The 21,635-nt window shown below is 41.6% G+C and overlaps 1 protein-coding gene across 2 annotated transcripts in view; it reads left to right on the top strand.

Moving 5' to 3' along the window:
- Positions 1-21,635, top strand: part of ptprt (protein tyrosine phosphatase receptor type T) — a 1,581,811-nt gene that overhangs the window by 42,929 nt on the left and 1,517,247 nt on the right. Inside the window, exon 2 of one of the 2 annotated variants that reach the window (XM_038803434.1) lies at positions 5,556-5,663. The exons of the other annotated variant lie outside the window; for it this stretch is intronic. Coding sequence (XP_038659362.1) covers positions 5,556-5,663 — 108 coding nt within the window. The remainder of the gene's footprint in view (positions 1-5,555; positions 5,664-21,635) is intronic. 2 annotated transcript variants of the gene reach the window in all.

The following is a 21,635-nucleotide window of genomic DNA, read 5'->3' as shown; positions in this document are numbered from 1 at the left end:
TTGGAATTTAAGTTTAAAATAATTAATAAAAAATCTGGAACTAAAAACTTGTCACAGGAATGGTGTTGAGAAACTATCGTTGATTGTTGTAAGAATCCATTTGGTTCACTAATCTCCTTTCTTGAAGGATAGCTGCCATTTTTATCTGCTCTGGTCGATATGTGACTCCAGACCTACAGTGATGTGGTTGACTCTTAAATGCCCTCTGAAATGGCCTGGCAGAAGATTCAGTTCATGGGTAATTAGGGGTGGGGGGCAAAATCTGTCTTTACTTCTCGTGTTGAAGTGTGAAATCTATTTAACCAGATAACAAAGTGAAAAGCAACTTGGCCATTGAGAAAATAACGGTGATCGTGCTGAGAAGCATATTTTTTTTAACCAACTTACAGAAGCAATAAGCTTGTCTTCCTGCAATATAGAAACATAGAAACTTGTTGCGGAAAAGGTCATTTAGCCTGTCATACATATGCTGGCTCTTTGGAACATATCATTAAGCAATAAGCCAGCTGGATTCAACCACAGTGCTGTTGCTTCTTCTAACTCAGACCACTGAGGAAAGAAAGTTTAGTCCAATATGTCAAAATGCTAGATAAGCAATTGGATTGTGACACTTCACCTGTGAGACATTAGTAATCATAAGCACAAAGGGGGTGAAATTGTGCTGAGTAGCATGTAATAGACAATGATAGAATACATTTGTCCTATTTTCTTTTCCATTGAGGAAAACATAATTGGGTACCATGTGAAGCTGGCTGCTGAATTGCTATTACGTAGTTTTCATGCAAAATCAATTTCACCCTTCAATTTTCACACGCCTGTTTTGTAAGGACACATATAGATTGTCACATTAAGAGAGTTTATATTATAAAATTAATTGTATACCAGTCATTACTGCTGCAGATAAAATTCCACTCAATACTTTCAACTAATGTAATATTCCTGCAATTTTTTATCTGCCTTGTAGGTAATTCTAACATGCTAGTGTGATGAATGTGAACAATTGTCATATTTTACATTTTTGCAGCATTGTTATTTGTTGTGGGCCAGGGTTTAGAGAGCCCCAAAGTGTATCATGAAATTCACCTGACCCACAACTTTTAACAGATTGTGGTATTGGGATCACACGGCCTACTCTACAGGTGTGGTACAGCAGAAATGGAAAAGTATTTTTTGAAGCAAAACAATGTTTATTCTATGAACTCAAGTTAACCTTTTTAAAACATACAGTGAACATCCTAGCGACCATTAATTCAAATAAAACCCCCAAAGACTACAACACTAAGTAAACCTTTACCCTTTCCTTTTTAACATCCATACGACTAAAAAAACAAAACCTTTATCAGAAACATATCAGGTTAAAGTCACTACTGAAAACATTTATAATTCTGAATTCACCAAATGATCAAGAGATGGTCTTTTGATGGCAGAGAGAACAGAAGTACACCTGCTTGGTCTGGCTTCAGCTCCAACATTGAAAACAAAATTAAAACACACCCTGCAGCAAACAGCCTAAAATGAAAGTAAAATGCTGACAGACAGCCCATCCACACTCTGACATCACTGATAAACACCCATTTCTTAAAGGTACATTTCTTAAGCACCCATTTCTTAAAAGTACTCTCACGGACATATTAAAACCTGGGTTAAGGTGAATACTGTTAGTCTGACTGCTAGAATGGTGATTAAGAAGTTGAAAAAGTGAGATAATAATTGATTTCCTGGGGAAGTATTCTTGACAATAGACCTTGACAACCATTTACTTTTTTTTATAGATCACTAGCTAATAGAATATTTTTTAGGTTTGAAGGACTCCTGGGGTATAGATAACCTACGAGGAGTGTTTGGTGCTGGCTAAACAAGTCAGGGACATCTTATAAGAAGAGATAAAATAGTGCCTTATGCTTTGAGCACAGATTATGTAGTTAATAGGAGGAGCCAGGTCCGTCTGAAGAGTCAATAGGTCCTAGAACACTAAACTGAACAGAGGTGTTTCAGTTTGGTTCTGAAAGTTCCTCTCTCCAAAGATTCTGCACAGAGAAAAGCAAGTAGAAACCTGGTTGTTGACTTTATTCATGAGTGGTATTTGAAATATATTGATTTGCTTAATTGGAATATAGTGGCAGGTTTAGGAAGTAAGTAAAGGTTTCTTCTTTAACTTAAGAACTGTTGTAACTGTTAACTGTAAAGCTATTTCTTTGTTGCTAATGTGGTTAATGCTGTCATTAAAGTAAAGCTTGTTTTAACATACAAGATACCTATTGGTCAGTGTTATCACTTGTGTTGAAACAGTAACATTTGCTCACAGCTTTGCAAATTGAAAATAGTTGGGTTCTCATTCGGGATCTTAACAGTGGGTTTATATTCCACACATTTTTGAATACTTTAGTGATAATGAATATTCCAGCTGACTTCTGCATTGATTGGATAAACAAGTAATTCAAAATGGTGGAAACCCACCTGGAATTTAATTCCATTGGATTTTGCCAATACTCTCCCCACTAAATGTGAAAAACCTGCTCAAGGAATACTTTTCCCGACAATACTCATCTGTTTGCTCAGTGACTCAGCTGGATTGTTTTGTCCAGTTCTGGGAACTGCACTTTAGAGAGGATGTGACGACATTGGAGAAAGCGCAGAAAAGATTAACAGGCATAGCTACAGGGATGATGAACTTCAGATATGAAGATAAATTGGAGAAATTGGGACTGCTTTCCTTGGAGAAAAAAAAGCTCAGAGGGGATTTGGTAGAGGTATACAAAATTAGTAGTGGTCTGGACAGAGTGGGTAGGAAGAAACTGTTTCTACACATGAAAGAATAGAGAATGAGAGGGCACAGATTTAAGGGAATATTCAAAAGCAAGATGAGAAAAAATCTTTTAAATGTAGCAAGTGGTTACCATCTGGAATGCACTGCCTGGTAAAGGCAGCAGTGGAAGCATGGAAGAGGCAGGTTTAATCGAGGCATTCAACAGGAAAAGAACAGTGTGCAGGGGTATGGGGAGAAGGTGGGTGAATGGCACTCAGTAAATTGCTCGTTTGGAGAGCGAGCGATGCAAGAATTCTGTGACTCTGTGATTCTGTGACTTACTTGAATTGCTCTCTTTAATTCCTCATTCCAAGAATGATGACAGTCGTAACATATAATGTCCTTGCACCCAATTTTGGTGAAAGGAACAACAGATTTTGAAAATATAATTCATAATGCAGGCATTCAGTGGAATGAAATGTAAAGCATAGTGAGGAAATAGTGTGTGAATAATTGTTATGACCTTGAGTTAAAATTAAATGATCTGAAATGTTACTGTGGAGGATACAATGAATTAGAAGACAGTTTATCACAGTTTGGGGGGATATTTTTGACCAAGCACTTTATCTTTTTAACCTGACGTATGAGGGTAGAGCATTACTTGAACTCCATTGTGATTTATGTGTGGTTTTCAAACCAAGGTCTGTTGGTGCAATGTTTTTAAAATCACATTGTGACCACTTCTTCCTTCTTGCATGTAAACTATTTTTTTTAAATCAGGAATACAATTTCTTTTCCAATTCTGGAAAACATAGAGGAAGCAGCAATTTTCATTGTGTAAGTGCATCTGTTCATATTTTGTGCAGCCAGGCGGAGTAACACAGAACAAAGGCATATGCTGATTTATTCCAGCTGGAACAAAAACTAATAGCTGCAGTTTGTATGTTGTCAGATTCTTAACTGTATCTTGCATGCCTGAATAACTGTTTGCATTTTCTTCCTTTTTAATGCCTGTTTAAGACAGTAACCTGCTGCTGATGGATCTGGGACAGTTAACCTAAGCTTGTGTTTTGCTTTTCTGACATATTCAATAATTTTGGTATGAATAGTTTCAGCCAGTTTCTCACATTCAAAATAGCCAATTGCTATGCAAAGCAGCCACCAAGATAGTCTCTCTAGTCTTGATCATTATAGGGGCAGTACATTATAATAACCAACACATTACCAGTGAACTTGCTCGCAATAGTAGTCAACCGATATCACATAAAATCAGTTAATTTCTTTTTCTACCAATAACACATACAGTCAGTTAATTCTTTATTCCCTTTATAAAGAATCAATCGATTGACAACTTCCCTCTTTAAAAGTTTTCCAGTTTTCATAATATGGCGACTTTTCATGATGCTACTATTTTTTAAATTCTGCCAATCAAGGCCAGGCATGTTAATGAAAGAAAATGAAACAGCTTCCAGTTTAGGTAAAGTACAATCAGATGCCAGCTAAAGCACCTCTTGGTCCACTCTAAATAGAGACTTTAGCAGAGCAATCCCTATCACACCAGTGTAACCTTTTCTCACTTTTCCGCCCAAGTGACCCTGGTGTTGAGATTAAATAGTCGAGTGGTTAGATGATTGCAAAGAAATTCAGAAGGGAGACTTTAATAGATGAAAATGTTGTCCCAATGTGAGTTAAATGGTTGATAAAAAGGGAAACAACTGCAGAATCAGGAATATGTGACGGAGGAGTGAAATCTCTCAGTATCAGTACTAATATTGCATCCATGAACCAGCGGAGGCAGATTCCATTAAAGTGCTCTTGGCATCAGTTCAGAATCTGTACAGATCAATCACGGCTTTGTAGCACTGTGTAAATCAAATGACTTGTTAGCACAGTATTGACTCTTTTTTGATAAGAGTTTCCAGTTAAGAGGCACGTAAGCCATTTTCACAGAGATGGGTAAAGGGAATCATTTCATATCAAGCCAAGTAAACTGATAAATAGAATGGCAAGGAAAGTTAAAATATTAAACAACATTGGAATGTTAAACTCTACAATCAAGTAATCCAGTTGCAGTATTTACTGTCTGATCATATTGCCTGCTGCACAGGAATTCTGGCAGATGTGATGTTAAAATCGTTGTTACTGAAATTCTGCAGGGGATTAAAGAGCAGATTGGTAATCTAATAATGGAGAGTCAACCATGGGTCCCCAAGGAATAGAAGGTTACACATAATTGAATCTCCGTCTCTGATTGCATGTACCTCAAACAGAAATCTTTTTGGAGGAGAATTTGTGTGATTTGTTCAAACACTTCTGCAAATATACACTAGTATTTCTGGATGGAAGGAAATGTCTTTTGGTGCAGTGACCCTCTAGCTGAATTGGAGATTTCAATGTACATAGAGAAGGTGAGTGAGAGGGCTCTTTCTCAATCAGAGCGCTGTAATCCAGCATCCAAAACAGCGGAAGGTAATAATTTCGGATGGTTGGACAACTCAGCTGTCAACACTCGGGAACAGTGTAAGATTGTGGAAGACAGTGACATTGCTCATTTGAAAGTGCGGAGGGAGGCTGGAGTTGTATTTGTTTCAGCATCGAGCGGGATCTTGCATTGAAGTTGAAATGTATCAATGGGTTTGAGTAGTGGCATGATGGATCTTTGCCCTTTGCGAATATCGCAAGTGTCTGCCCGCCCAGTTTCTGTAATTTCCTGCGTTGTAATTAAGACGGCTGGAACGAGCAGAAGGAAGTTTGGGCTGGTATTTAACAAAGTGGTGTGAATTATTTATTTTTATTTGCTTCTGCAAAGCCACTCCACTTCAGAAGACCAGAGAAAGAACGATTGGAACTGAGCCATCTCATTCCTGCAGGCAAGAAAGGGTCAGTGGATTCACCTTGCAGATACAGGGTGGCACTGGTGAGTCTAGTCTTGTCCCTGGAGCGCTTGTGGTTTGGAACACTCTCCTCTCAGTGTGCATGTTGCTCAAATGACACCAAAGGTTAACTGCTGGGAAGAGGAGTTCAAAGTTGGAAAGGCATTTTTGCAATATCGTTAAAAAAAATGCCACAAAGGTAATTGCTAAAAATATTACAGCGGGTAAATTGCCACAATATCCGAGGAAGTGATTTGCAGATATTTGTGTGGGATCATTTCCCACTAAACCGTCGCTGGGCATTTGGTGTCTGTGGCACATTCTCATCCCGTGCAGAATTTTAAATATGCAAGTGTGCCGACTGTGTCGAGTTTATTTGTAAATTGTTGGTGCAACCTTGAAAGGTCTTCCTGCTGGACTGCCCTGCTCTTGAAGATGGAGGAAATGATGCTTCTGAGTGGTGTCACCGCTCCCAAACTCACCTGATCAACGCAGTGGCGAGTTTCCCAGCAAACTTTGAAGGTTAATTTGTTCTGACCGAAAAGGGGGAACCCACTTCTGTTCTGGCCCATCACAAGAGTTCTGTGCTTTCAGATTTCTCTGCTGCCACACTGTTCTAACCTCACACATTAATGGAATTGAATTTTTCATTTCATTTCCTTGCTGTTATTCTACATGCAACTCTCTTTCCTCTATTTTTTTCACCCTCTTATCCATAATCTTCCTGCGTTTTTTAAATTCCGATTCCCTCCACTCCACAACTTCCTCTATTGCTTGTCCAATTTTCCCCCTCCTACCACTTACAGTAGCATTTTGTAAGATTCATTTCACATGCTTAGAAGTGTTATATAAATATGTCTGTCCCTTTTGAACTTTTATAGAGTCATGGACTTTTTATAGCATGGAACGGGCCCTTTGGCCCATCATATCCGGGTTGGCCATCAAGCACCTTTCTATTCTAATCCCATTTTTCAGCACTTGGCCTATATATCTGCCCTTCTCTCTCTCCTTAACTGTTTGAGGGTGGGCCTCTAGTACACTTCCAGCAATGTGATTGCGACTTTTTGTTTCTAAGCTCTACCCATATGACTTCATTTGAGGAACCTTATAAGGTAAAATCCATTCTTATTGCAGTAATTGACTCCTTGATCAATATTCTGACACCACCTCCTGTTTTACACCCCCATTCGTCTCGTCTGAATGCCACCTGCTTCTGATGTGCAATGATATCTCTACCTTTGAATTTCCATTCTACCCCAGGGTTACTCTGTATTATTGAATGTTATTATTATGCATCTTCTTATTTAAATCCATTGCTCATGTCATCAGTAAATGCTGTGATGTCATTAGCTGTTGTTATCTGTGTATATTTGCATTTAACTGTCATTGTTCTAATTCTATTCTGTTACATTCCATCTTGTTATGTTATTTTAATGATTAACTAGCTGCTCCATGTTTGATTCCATATTCTATTTTAAACTTTGTTATTTTTATATATTAAAGAAGATTAACTTTCATAATGTTTCGACAATCTTTTTGTGGTCAACATACCACACCCCTGTGGGTTAGCCCTGCTGCCTCACAGCGCTGAGGTCCCAGGTTCGATCCCGGCTCTGAGTCACTGTCCGTGTGGAGTTTGCGCATTCTCCCCGTGCTTCCATGGGTTTCGGCCCCACAACCCAAAGATGTGCAAGTTAGGTGGATTGAACATGCTAAATTGCCCCTTAATTGGAAAAAAATGAATTGGACACACTCATTTTATAGAAAAAATGATACCACACTCCTCCTTTATATTCTTTCATGTCCCTTTCTCAATTTGTCTTCTTGTTGGTTCCTCTTCCTTCTAATCTACTTTTCTCAATATATTTTTAATTTCCTGCTCTTAACCTCACATGAGGAGGTAGGGTTAAGCCAGTCCCATGATATTTACTAGCAGAAGAAATTAATTAAATGGGAAAACAAGATCATCCAATTTCCTTATTGCAACCACTGACTCTCTGCAGAGAAAGGTAAGTGAGAACAATCAGGCAGACCCGATGGATGTTCCTTGTCTGCTTCTCTTGCATGACATTCCAGCTACTAGAAAGGAAAGCAAAACATTTGGCCCTGAAACATGTTACATTCTGGAGTAGGTTCACTTCAAATGGATAGTCTTTTAAGATATAAAGAAAAACATCACAGACAGACAAAAAATTGAAAGAAAAATAATTTGCAAAGCTATTTTTATTTAATAAACATCTTTTTACTTTATTCTTTCACAGGATGTGTGCACCACAGGCAAGGCCAGCATTTGGTGCTCATTCCCCAATACCCTTGGATTGATTGGCTCTCTAGGCGATTCAGAGGGCAATCAAGAGTCAACCACATTCTTGTGGGTCTGGAGTCAAAGATGTCCAATGATTGGCCATGCTAAATTGCTCCTTGGTGTTCAAGGGTGCACAGGTTAGCTGGGGTTACAGGGATGGGGTGGGTGAATGGGCCTAGGTAGGATGCTCTTTTCAGAGGGTTGGTGCAGACTCGATGGGCTAAATGGCCTCCTTCTGCACTGGTGGGATTCTATGGATGGAAACGTGGATAGACCAGATAAGGATGGCGGATTTCCTTCCTTGAAGGGCATTCTGATGTGATAAGTATTTACAACAATTGATGATACTTACATGATTACAATTACTGAGACTAACTTTTAATTCAGTTTGTGTTTATATTCCACGAGTTGCCATGGTGCATTTTGAACCTGAGTCTCCAGAACATTAGCCTGGCTTCTGGATTATTAGTCTAGTAAAATTACTACACCAGCATCTCTCCCTTGAACTAACAAGCAATAACACATGGAAGTAATATATACAGCCTAGCCAAATGACATTAAGAATAATGGGTGGGTTGGGACCCCACGGTGGTGGAGGGGTTAACATTGCTGCTTGCAGCACTGAGGACCCGGGTTCAATTTTTTAAAATGATTTGAATTTCCCATTGGCCAACAGAGAACCACCTGACAGCATTTCATGTTTTAGGTTTTACTCTACCAAACTAAAATCAACACCTACTAAACATTACTTAGCACACAACTTATAAAGTAAACTACAGAAAAATATTCCCCATTAAATTCTTAATGCAATCAAAAACCCCATGCTACATTTATACAACACATTGCACTCTCTGCAGATAGACTTGTGTATAAAGTCCCATGCTCCTCCAAACTTTCGCATGATCTCTTCTCCCTTCCTCATCAGAATGAATCTTCCTGTGACCTTCGAAAACAAAAGCCCTCCACTTCATCTTCTGAGCATAATCAAATAGACTTCCAGTAATAATTCACCTTCTGGAGATTTCTTGGTCTTTAACACTCCACAAGGTGTTGGTTATCCATCCTCACCAACATTCTGCCACCTGTCGTGGGTGGTCTTCCCCAAATCTCTCTGTCTGACTGACTCTGAGAGTCTGTGAGTCTGTATGTAACAAGACCAGCTGCTTCCTCCTTTGTGCTTAGGAGTTATAACTTGCCCCTTACTTTCATTAAGTTTCATTTTAAGTTTCTCCATAACAGGAAGGTCACATTGGTTTGTCTCTGGGCAGTTTTCATGGAGGCCATATTCCCCTTGCAAAACTACTCCACCTTAGGTAGAATTAAAGGAGACAGTTCAAACCATAACTGGCTTATACAGTCCAGCTTTCATAATAAATACTCAACCACACTTTTAGCAGACCTAGTACTCTACAATCCTCTACTTTGATGCACCCTATTGCTGTTGAATTGGTGTTGAACCATGCATTCTGTGAATAAGATGTTGCATGCAAGGTATAGATAGACCATCCTAATTCCCTGATGTGGAGTTTCTCTTCCCTGGATTTGCCAATCTGTTGATAGGGTTTTCCAGTAATGACTGTTCCGTGCAAGCAACAGATGAGAGCTGGATGCCAGTAAGGACCAATGAAAGGTGAACCATTATGAGCGTGCGGTAAGGGCCTTTACAGAGGTACCACCACTCCCATACTTGCATCAACCGCTCCCCATTAAATGGATAATATGTTCAGTCAATAACTTGCAAGTTATGCTCTGGTACTATTTGGATTTGAAGGAAGGTTTATTATTCTTGATACTGGTGTTGCCTGCATATGCATCAATGCTGGAGAACAGAATTTGGGCATCTGGAAGGCAGATGGCAACCAAGCAGCCATATCTATGTTTAAGTTACAACTTTCGCAAGGAAAGGAAATCAGAATGGTAAGAAAATAGCAACAGATGCATCATCAGTTTAGTCATCTGTTATTGCCATGACTTACTAAGGATGCAAGTAAGTTTAATCGCTGTAACCATGCCATGAGTAACGATGGTTATCTATTTTCCTGACAGCAGTGAGGGAGACCACATTATTGACAAAATAATAAACAAATGATGAAGGCTTTCGTCCCAGTAGAAAAATAATTTCTTGATTTAAAAAAAACGCAGGCTGTGGAGGCTAGTCTCAGTTAGCATTATCAGAAACAATTATGCTTCTTTAACACTGCATAAAGCCTTGTGACTGTTCATTCTTTTTTTGAAGTGCCTGATCATCATCTTGAATACAGCATGTTGCGCACACAATTGTTTTACTGCCAGAACAGGATTAGTTGGTAAAGATTTTAACCATGTATTTGAATACCATTTTGAAATAAATTATCATTCACGCTGAGTCTTAAGTGACACCAATTGTTTGAGTGCATGAGCATTTACAGCAACTACACATCCCGAACTGGGCTTGCAATCAAAGGCGTATTTGCTAACAGCTGCTGTGTGGGTACATTTTTCGCATGGTGTTGAGTCTAAGGCTTATTTGTACAATGGAAAAATGGAAAACAAGAAGGAATTTACCCAGAAAGTTTGTCCAGTTGGTATCTGGCCTATACAACACCAGTCCAAATTTCAACTTGGTGCTTTGTTACCTAAAATAAGTTTGGAGTTGACCCTGCGGAAGGCAGCTGCTTTCGGGAAAGAGACCTGCAAAGGATTATAGACTGGAAGGAAATAAGCTACCTGGAGATTACTCACCATGAATCTCAGTTTGCATTGAGATTGTTTCACTGAGCACAGGATGGGAGTAAGATTTATCTCCAACAGTCGTACAAAGCGGCCAATAGTGTCTGATTACCGGCTGTCTCATTTGCAGGTACCCAAGCTATCACCCATTTTTCACCATTGTTCAGCACAAACATCACCCTCCTGCGATCTCGCCTTTGACAATTTGATGACTCTATGCAACTCTTTACCTATCATTTCACTCCACTTTTGTTCAGAAAACTATATTTAAGCATAGAGAACATTAAAATAAATGCTCAGCTCTGTACAGCATAATTTATTAGATGATGTTGATTTGGCTTGTGTTAAGGTGGATTTCAGATTCTAACTGGTTCTGTTCAGATCCACTCCTGGAAATCATTGGTATAGTTTGGATCAGTATTTGAATTCCACCGATTGGCTTTTCTTAGACTTGTTTGTAAATTTCGGACATTTTGTAATTTGACCCTTCTAAGTTCTTGCTCGTCTCATAATATAAGGATGTTGGGCACGATTCAGTGACCTTATTGCGCCCAGGGTGAATCCGAGCGCAACAGGTCAATTGCGTGCGAGCCCCAAATCGGGCGCTGCACCGGGCACCGATCTGATCACAAGTCAACCATTTTGTGTTGCCTGGCGTGGTCTGGATCTCGCCCTCACTGAGTGAGATCTGGATCTGCATATTTAAATGGTATCGGATTCATCTAGCGCCCGGGACTCAATGACCGCCCCTGGGAAAGCTCACCAAGGTGTTGTTTAGTACTGGTCCTTACAAACGTGGACCAGGATTAACTGCAACTGGGGTGGGGGGGAGCTCCTAGGGGGGCGGGCCTCCCAGGCCATTGGAGATGCTCGCATTGTTGAGGAAAGGGCAGAGTGACACCTGGCATGCACTGCAAAGGTGGTAAGCTGGTAGTGCCAGTATATCCAGAAGCCAGTTTGGCACTTACGGGGGTCAGGCCCGGGAGGGGCCTTGCCAAGTTGGGGGGGGGGGGGGGGGGGGGGGGGGGGAAGTGAGGGAGATTCCTGGGGGCCTACCCACGGTTAGATGGGTCCAAAGAGCTGGGGGTGGGAGTGGAGATTGATCCCTCTAAGTGCAGCCTCGGTGGGGAGACAGTCCCCGAAAGCAAAAAACCCAGCAAAATGGCATTGGATAGTGTTCCTTACCGCTGCAGCGATCTTTAACTTCAGTCCACTGAATCACGCTTGGTGACAGTTTTTGTAGACAATAGCTTCTGGGTTTCCATTCACTTTGCTTTATGAAGTGCACTCTGACTCTATGCCCTGTTAGTTGTGGCTTTTGATGCTTCTGTTGTGAAGCATCCTTTGTTTCCTGTTGCTGTGCTTGAGATATTTTGAGATTGCTGCCTGCTCTGGAATGTTTAATTGGCATTGTATAATTGTGCTGGTGATGGAATTCCGCTCCCGATATGTTTTGATGATCAAACAGGGCAAGCGATGCATGTTTCTTCATTAAAACAAGCTGAAACATGGAAGGAGACCTGGACTGGATTCACCATTTCAGAGACTAAGTGCTGATGCTGGGACTGAACCGTGTGAGTTCGATAGCCCTGAAAGTGCCTGGTCCCAGAGCGATTCAGGACATCCTAATGGACTAGTACAGGCACCATGCGGAACTAGTGCAATTCCAACGAATGTTGGCGTGTGATTCGCCCGGGTCGGCATCAGCATCAGAGAACCTGACAAGCAGGAGCTGTGGATAGGCACTCCATTCCCCACACACGCTCATTCCAGCCAAGAAGATGGCACTGATTGTACTGGATCACACCCATCCCGTTGATGGGTCAGCTGGGGCCAGAGGGTACCTCGGGGGATGGCCTGGGGAGGCACTCATATGACCCATAGCGCTAAGGTCACAGTGGGCAGTCAGCAGCTTGCGCAGCTGCATGGCTGTCTTGCAGGCTGCCAAAATGATGGTCCATGCCCATTCACCCCAACCCCATGGCCCACTTCCTGGGCCACCCCCCGCTACTCTCCTCCAGCCCTGGAAGAAGCCCGACCGCCCAGCGGCACAACTGTCAGCACACTATAGCGATGTTGGACACTTTCGTACCCGCCTCTCTCTCTCCCTCAGCAGCCACGACACCTGTTTCCTGATTTTAAATGCCACTGGTGAACCTTGCCGCTGGTAATTCTTCCAGGTGCAGAATAGCTGAGGCCCGGGAATTGCTGGGTCGGGCCCACTAATGATATGCCAATGGCGTTTTCTGTACATTTTGCAGCATGCGGCATGGAATGCATTCACGCTGCTGTTGAGGCACCAGAGCATGGCATTCCGTCGCGTGCTCGGCGTCGGCCTCCATTTTCAATTGACGCACAATTCTCTGCCCAAGTGTTTCCCAAGTCGTGCATCGCTGGATGAAGAATCACGCCCATGATAAAGTTAGGCAGATGATACTAAAGATAATCAGCAGGATTATGGACTATGCATTAGCATCATAGAATCATAGAATTTACATTGCAGAAGGAGGCCAGTCGACCCATATAATCTACACCCGCCCTTGAAAGAACATCCTATTTAAGCTCAGTAACCCCACCTAACCTTTGGACACTAAGGGGCAATTTAGCATGGCCAATCCACCTAATCTTCACATTTTTGGACTGTGAGAGGAAACCAGAGCAGCCGGAGGAAACCCACGTATACATGGAGAGAAAGTGCAAACTCCACACAGTCACCTGAGGCCGGAATTGAACCTGGGTCCCTGGAGCTGTGCGGCAGCAGTACGAACCACAGTTCCACTAGAAAGGCCAAAAGAGACAGTTGCATGGGTAAAAGAGAATGCTGATAAAAAACGCTTACCAGTAATATAAAAGAAAATAGACATTACAAATACATGGCAATGAAAAGGTTAGCTAAAGAGAGAAATAGAACCACTCATGCATGAAGGAGGGAGTCTGTGCAGGATGATGGTATGGTGAAGATATTCAATAAATCTTTTGTGGTTATTGTGGATTCTAGGTTGAGCAAACATAGATATAAATTTAAGTACAAGATGTAGGACAGAGAACAAGAAATAATTTTTATAGAGAGTGTAAAGCTGTAAAAGGCATTACTAGAGTTAGTGATGGAAGAGAGACTTCATCAACATTAAAGAGTTGACTATATAGATAATGGAAGGAATGTGAAATAGGATAGGTACATGTGATTAGGTCCAGTATTTAAAGTGAAGAAAAATCTCTAATACAGTTGGGTTGAATGACGTGTTTGTATGATCTTAGAATTTACAGGACAGAAGGAGGCTATTCGTCCCATTGAATCTGCACCCAATCTTGGAACGAGCATCCTACCTAAGCCCATACCTCCACCCTATCCCCGTAACCCCACCTAACCTTTTGTTTTGGACACTAAGAGCAATTTGGCATAGCCAGTCCTCCTAACCTGCACATCTTTGGACTGTGGGAGGAAACCGGAGCACCCAGAGGAAACCCACGCAGACACTGGGAGAACGTGCAGACTCCGCACAGACAGTGATCCAAGCCGGGAATCGAACCTGGGACTGTGGAGCTCTGAATCAGCTGTGCTAACCACTATGCTACCATGCTGCCGTGATGTATTATCCATTGTATTTCTACTGTCATTTTACAAATAAGATTCGAAGGGAACAATTGTACAATTTAATTGTAGGAAAGGAACTGATTCTGAAAACCCGAGCAGTATTCAAGCTAAATATAATGTCAAGTACTTCAGGCTGTTGATGAAAATCAAAGGGAGAAAACAGAGGCTGTGGTCACAATCCTCAATTTCGTCATAAATATGCAATTTGTGTCATGAGATTAAAGCGTAGCCGATGTTAAATTTTGTTCCAGGAGAGGGAGAAAAATGAACTGGGCAACTATTAATTATCACCAGGTTTTCGAATGCATAATCTGAGATAAGATTAGCAAGTATTCAAAAATGCATGGGTGATCTAAGATAGCAGCGCACATTTTTAAATACAAGTCATGTTTTAAAAATATAATAGTTTTGGGAAGAAATAATGAATTGAATAGTTAAAGGACATGCAGTGAATGTAGGTAGTCCTTCAAATCCACAGAGCTCTTCTCCGTCTTTTGTTATAAATCCAGCGAGGAACCTGGAGAATGCCTGGGAATGGTGTAAACAACCATTTATCTGTGGATTTGACTGTTGGAAAACCAACAGAACTTCTGCGGACTTCTGGGGTCATCGGGTATCTTGATTTTCAGGAACATTCAATAGGGTGTCTCAAATTAAACTACTTGTTAGAATAGTTCAGGCATATACGATCAGTGGAATTGTAACAGCATGGCTAGTAAGTTAGTTGATGGACAGTAAACAAAGAGTTTGGGTAAATGCAATGTTGCTCAGAGAAGGACTGTAATTATTTTAAATACTGCATAAGCATATAGCCTGGCCATACTCTTGCTATTTTGTCTCACTCAGTTGGGTTAATGAGCACTTCTGCTATTACATACGTATCCCAGTTGCTTTCTGCTGGCTCCATAAATAACAACCACTCCTGTAGATCCAACATTCACTTGTCCATTGGTCATGTGAACATTGAGGAATAATAAATAACCAGCCATGATTTTCTACCCATTGCTACCAGTGAATTGAAAGTTACGGACTGTGATATGCATGGTTACTGGATGGCTGCCTCACCAACATTGCAAGCTTTGAAAATCGGTCCTCTAAATTCTATTTGTTTAACTATCTGGTTCTTGCCTGATCATCTAGATTTCAATTCTGTTCGTGAATTAGGCTGTTTATGAGGGATCCGCCTTTTTTTTTTACACTAATCTATTCTACATTGATCAATGTGTTCTCCTTATGACCTGAAACCTACTATTAAATATGTCTTTTTGTAATATTCTTTTCAGGTGAGTGGAATGGTTTGCATTTCTTCAATAATGCCCCCCCTTAACATATTATGACTTATGATAGGCAGTGAAATATTAGCTTGTTTTATCGTCTCCCTAGAATTGTTATTGTTGCAAACAACAAGGTTCTAATTCTATTTTTTTCAAGCTTCTGTGATATTGCTATCAGTAAACAGCAGTCGGCTCAGGCCAGCTGTGCCCATCTTTTGTTGCCCAATGCAGTTTTATGCAACTAAATGGCTTGCTAATTGTGATGAACGGTATTAATAACTGCCGTAAACGGTACCTGACCTTTATTACCTTGCCCCTTTAAGAGGCTTGGAACCCTGGGGGACTCCGCCTCTGGCTACGCCCCCAGGAAACGGTATATAGGATAAGGCTCCATGTGGCGAGCACACTTCTCTCGAATGCTGTCCTGTTCTCTGTAGATTAAAGCCTTTTGATTACCGACCTCGCTCTCACGTCGTAATTGAGGGTGCCTCACTAATCTATTTAAAGACCACTTAAGAGTTAACCAAATTGGTGTGGACTAGGGTCACATTCTGGGGGAGGTGGGACCAGTACAAACCGGACGGTCTGCACTTGGGCAGGACTGGAACCGATGTCCTAGGGGGGGTGTTTTCTAGAGCTGTTGGGGAGGGTTTAAACTAATGTGGCAGGGGGATGGGAACCAATGCTGGAAGTTGGAAGGTAGTAAAACAGGGACAGAAACAAAAGGAAGTAAGGGGAAAAGTGCAAGGCAGAGAAGACATAGTCAGAAATCCATAAGGGCGACAGTACAAGGTACAGTGACTGAGGGGAGCACAGTGAATAGGCCCAGTAATAACAAAAGGAATAAAACTGGAGATGTTAAGATTCAAAACAGAGGTCAAAAAACCAACATAAGTGTACTTTACCTGAATGCTCGTAGTATTCGGAATAAAGTAAATGAGTTGGTGGCACAAATCATCGTAAATGACTATGATTTAGTGGCCATTACTGAAACATGGTTAAAGGATGGTTACGACTGGGAGTTAAATATCCGAGGGTATCAAACTATTCGGAAGGACAGAGTGGATGGTAAGGGAGGTGGTGTTGCTCTGTTATTTAAGGATGACATCCGGGCAATAGTAAGGGATGACATCGGTTCTATGGAGGATAAGGTTGAATCCATTTGGGTGGAAATCAGGAATAGTAAGGCGAAAAAGTCACTGATAGGAGTAGTCTATCGGCCACCAAATAGTAACGAGATGGTGGGGCAGGCAATAAACAAAGAAATAACTGATGCATGTAGAAATGGTACAGCAGTTATCATGGGGGATTTTAATCTGCATGTCGATTGGTTTAACCAGGTCGGTCAAGGCAACCGTGAGGAGGAGTTTATAGAATGTATCTGCGATAGTTTCCTAGAACAGTATGTAATGGAACCTACGAGGGAACAAGCGGTCCTAGATCTTGTCCTGTGTAATGAGACAGGATTGATTCATGATCTCATAGTTAGGGATCCTCTCGGAAGGAGCGATCACAATATGGTGGAATTTAAAATACAGATGGAGGGTGAGAAAGTAAAATCAAATACTAGTGTTTTGTGTTTAAACAAAGGAGATTACAAGGGGATGAGAGAAGAACTAGCTAAGGTAGACTGGGAGCTAAGACTTTATGGTGGAACAGTTGAGGAACAGTGGAGAACCTTCCAAGCGATTTTTCACTGTGCTCAGCAAAGGTTTATACCAACAAAAAGGAAGGACGGAAGAAAGAGGGAAAATCGACCGTGGATATCAAAGGAAATGAGGGAGAGTATCAAATTGAAGGAAAAAGCATATAAAGTGGCAAAGATTGCTGGGAGATTAGAGGACTGGGAAATCTTTAGGGGGCAACAGAAAGCTACTAAAAAAGCTATAAAGAAGAGTAAGATAGAGTATGAGAGTAAACTTGCTCAGAATATAAAAACAGACAGTAAAAGTTTTTACAAATATATAAGACAAAAAAGAGTGGCTAAGGTAAATATTGGTCCTTTAGAGGATGAGAAGGGAGTTTTAATAATGGGAAATCAGGAAATTGCTGAGGAACTGAACAGGTTTTTTGGGTCGGTCTTCACAGTGGAAGACACAAATAACATGCCAGCGACTGATAGAAATGAGGCTATGACAGGTGAGGACCTTGAGAGGATTGTTATCACTAAGGAGAGAGTGATGGGCAAGCTAATGGGGCTAAAGGTAGACAAGTCTCCTGGCCCCGATGGAATGCATCCCAGAGTGCTAAAAGAGATGGCTAGGGAAATTGCAGATGCACTAGTGATAATTTACCGAAATTCACTAGACTCTGGGGTGGTCCCGGTGGATTGGAAATTAGCAAACGTGACGCCACTGTTTAAAAAAGGAGGTAGGCAGAAAGCAGGAAATTATAGGCCAGTGAGTTTAACTTCGGTAATAGGGAAGATGCTGGAATCTATCATCGAGGAAGAAATTGCGAGGCATCTGGATAGAAATTGTCCCATTGGGCAGACGCAGCATGGGTTCGTAAAAGGCAGGTCATGCCTAACTAATTTAGTGGAATTTTTTGAGGACATTACCAGTGCAGTAGATAACGGGGAGCCGATGGATGTGGTATATCTGGATTTCCAGAAAGCCTTTGACAAGGTGCCACACAAAAGGTTGCTGCATAAGATAAAGATGCATGGCATTAAGGGTAAAGTAGTAGCATGGATAGAGGATTGGTTAATTAATAGAAAGCAAAGAGTTGGGATAAATGGGTGTTTCTCTGGTTGGCAATCAGTAGCTAGTGGTGTCCCTCAGGGATCCGTGTTGGGCCCACAATTGTTCACAATTTACATTGATGATTTGGAGTTGGGGACCAAGGGCAATGTGTCCAAGTTTGCAGATGACACTAAGATGAGTGGTAAAGCGAAAAGTGCAGAGGATACTGGAAGTCTGCAGAGGGATTTGGATAGGTTAAGTGAATGGGCTCGGGTCTGGCAGATGGAATACAATGTTGACAAATGTGAGGTTATCCATTTTGGTAGGAATAACAGCAAACGGGATTATTATTTAAACGATAAAATATTAAAGCATGCCGCTGTTCAGAGAGACTTGGGTGTGCTAGTGCATGAGTCACAGAAGGTTGGTTTACAAGTGCAACAGGTGATTAAGAAGGCAAATGGAATTTTGCCCTTCATTGCTAGAGGGATGGAGTTTAAGACTAGGGAGGTTATGTTGCAATTGTATAAGGTGTTAGTGCGGCCACACCTGGAGTATTATGTTCAGTTTTGGTCTCCTTACTTGAGAAAGGACGTACTGGCGCTGGAGGGTGTGCAGAGGAGATTCACTAGGTTAATCCCAGAGCTGAAGGGGTTGGATTATGAGGAGAGGTTGAGTAGACTGGGACTGTACTCGTTGGAATTTAGAAGGATGAGGGGGGATCTTATAGAAACATTTAAAATTATGAAGGGAATAGATAGGATAGATGCGGGCAGGTTGTTTCCACTGGCGGGTGACAGCAGAACTAGGGGGCATAGCCTCAAAATAAGGGGAAGTAGATTTAGAACTGAGTTTAGGAGGAACTTCTTCACCCAAAGGGTTGTGAATCTATGGAATTCCTTGCCCACTGAAGCAGTTGACGCTCCTTCATTACATGTTTTTAAGGTAAAGATAGATAGTTTTTTGAAGAATAAAGGGATTAAGGGTTATGGTGTTCGGGCCGGAAAGTGGAGCTGAGTCCACAAAAGATCAGCCATGATCTAATTGAATGGCGGAGCAGGCTCGAGGGGCCAGATGGCCTACTCCTGCTCCTAGTTCTTATTTAGGTCCGGCCAAGTATCATAGAATCATAGATCATAGAATTTACAGTGCAGAAGGAGCCCATTTGGGCCATCAGCATTTGGCACCAGCTCTTTGAAAGAGCACCCTCCACACCTCCACCGTATCCCCACAACCCAGTAACCCCACCCAACACTAAGGGCAATTTTGGACACTAAGGGCAATTTAGCATGGCCAATCCACCTAACCTGCACATCTTTGGACTGTGGGAGGAAACCGGAGCACCCGGAGGAAACCCACACACACACGGGGAGAATGTGCAGACTCCCCACAGACAGTGACCCAAGCCGGGAATCAAACCTGGGACCCTGGAGCTCTGGAGCAATTGTGCTAACCACGATACTACCGTGCTGCCCAATAAAGATCTGCGATGCATTGGCCGGGAATCGAACCGTGGCCTCTACCACTGAACCACAAAATTGACAGGCTTCTTTCCTGAAAGACGTAGGTAAACCAGTTGGGCCTCTTATTAAAACGTAACATCACCTTTGGTCTTTTCTACTGATTTCAATGGAGTCATGGGGTGTGCCTTAGATTTTATTTATATTTCACCCATTGGGCATATGGAACTACATTTTAACTTGCCTCACCTGTAGGGGGAGGGGGCAGCTCGGAAGCAGAATCAGATTATGGGCAAGTGAAGCCAGCAGGCGGTGGAGAGATGCAAAGTTTCTGGGGAGGTGTGTACAATCGCATGGGTTTTTGCCTGTTGAATCTGGCATCTAACTGAAAAGCACTCCCTTTTGAAACTGGCCCTGAGGTTTTTAATACTTTAACCTTCCATCTGTTACTCCGCCACCCCATAATGTTTACATACAAATTCCATGTACGTTGGCTCCTCAGAGCTTGTAATACCACATTACAGGTCCTACTCCTGATGGCCATAAAATAATCCTTAATGGAAATATATATCTGCTTGAATAGTGGCTGAGGATATGATTGGACTTGACTGCCATTTCCTCCTCTTTGCAATGAGTTTGTCTACCAACATGCACTGTTAAGGCTTTCAAGAATGGTCACTTGGTAAGTTACTGAAAAATGACTGCTGCCCAGGCACCATATTGCTTCAAGGAGTCTGTGTTTCCAGATGAGGCTTAAAAAAAGTGATGGGAAACATTTTAATAAAAATCAGATGAAATAAATAATGCAAAATAAAACTTGATACTGCATCAAATGAAGGAATGTACAATAATGACCTTTGACCTGGATTCAATATAGTGAGGCCAATTTGTAACTTATTTTAAAACGCCTGTGGAATGTGTAATAAACCTCAGCAGGTCTGGCAGCATCGGGGGAGGGGGAAGCAGTTAAAGTTTTGAGTCCGTATGAATTCTTCAGAGCTGAAATCTTTAATTGGTTTAGAGAATATTTGAAAATGACTCTTGAGAGTTTTCATCAATTATAAAAGGTGTGTGGCCGTAATTTTCTGGAGCAATAAGAAATACTGGTCGTAGACATAGAGTGGATGCTTCCCCTTGTGGGGCAATCTAGAATGAGAGGTCATCGTTTTAGGATAAGGGGTAGCAGATTTAAAGCAGCGATGAGAGGAAATTACTTCTCTCAAAGGGTCGTGAATCTGGAATTCATTACCCCAGAGTGCAGTGGATGCCAGGACCTTTTGTTAGTTTGAGGAGATAGACTTTTAATTAGTAATGGGTTGAAGGGATGTGGCGAACAGGCAGGACAGTGAGTTCAGGCTAAGAGGAGATCAGCCATGATCGTATTGAATGGTAGAGTGGACTCGAGGGGTTGAATTGCCTATTCCTGCTCCGCGTTGTTATGTTCTATATGTCTATGTAATGCACTGAAACAAGATGGCAAGTCAAAACAGGATTATTGCAGAGGTTGCAAATTGGTCAGTTTAGCCAGAGCCATTTAATAAAGTTTCTTAAAGGAGTTGGATAAACCTGTGTGATCAAGTCATTTGTAAACCTAGCTAAGCAGGTTCTTGAGGAGAGTATCACTTGGGTCATTGACCTATCTCCAGGGACCTCGGATGGAGTACAGCTGTGGGTGAATGCGACTTGAGGACTGAATCAATTGACTGGGAAAGTAAGAGGTACTTTGTACCAAAGGCCATGCTAGATCACTTTGGAACTACATGTGAAAACATGTTTGGGGAGAGTGATGTGTATGTTCAGGGAGGTGGTGGCGTAGTGGTATTGTCACTGGACTTGAAGACCCAGAGTAATGCTCCAGGAACCCAGATTCAAATCCTGCCACTGCAGATGGTAAAATTTGAATTCAATAAAAACCTGGGATAAAAAAAATCTAACAATGACCATGAAACCATTTTCATAAAATCTCATCTGGTTCACTGATGCCTATTA

This window comes from Scyliorhinus canicula, chromosome 7, assembly GCF_902713615.1.
Source record: "Scyliorhinus canicula chromosome 7, sScyCan1.1, whole genome shotgun sequence".
Taxonomy (NCBI): domain Eukaryota; kingdom Metazoa; phylum Chordata; class Chondrichthyes; order Carcharhiniformes; family Scyliorhinidae; genus Scyliorhinus; species Scyliorhinus canicula.
This window is presented reverse-complemented; position numbering and strand designations above follow the sequence as displayed.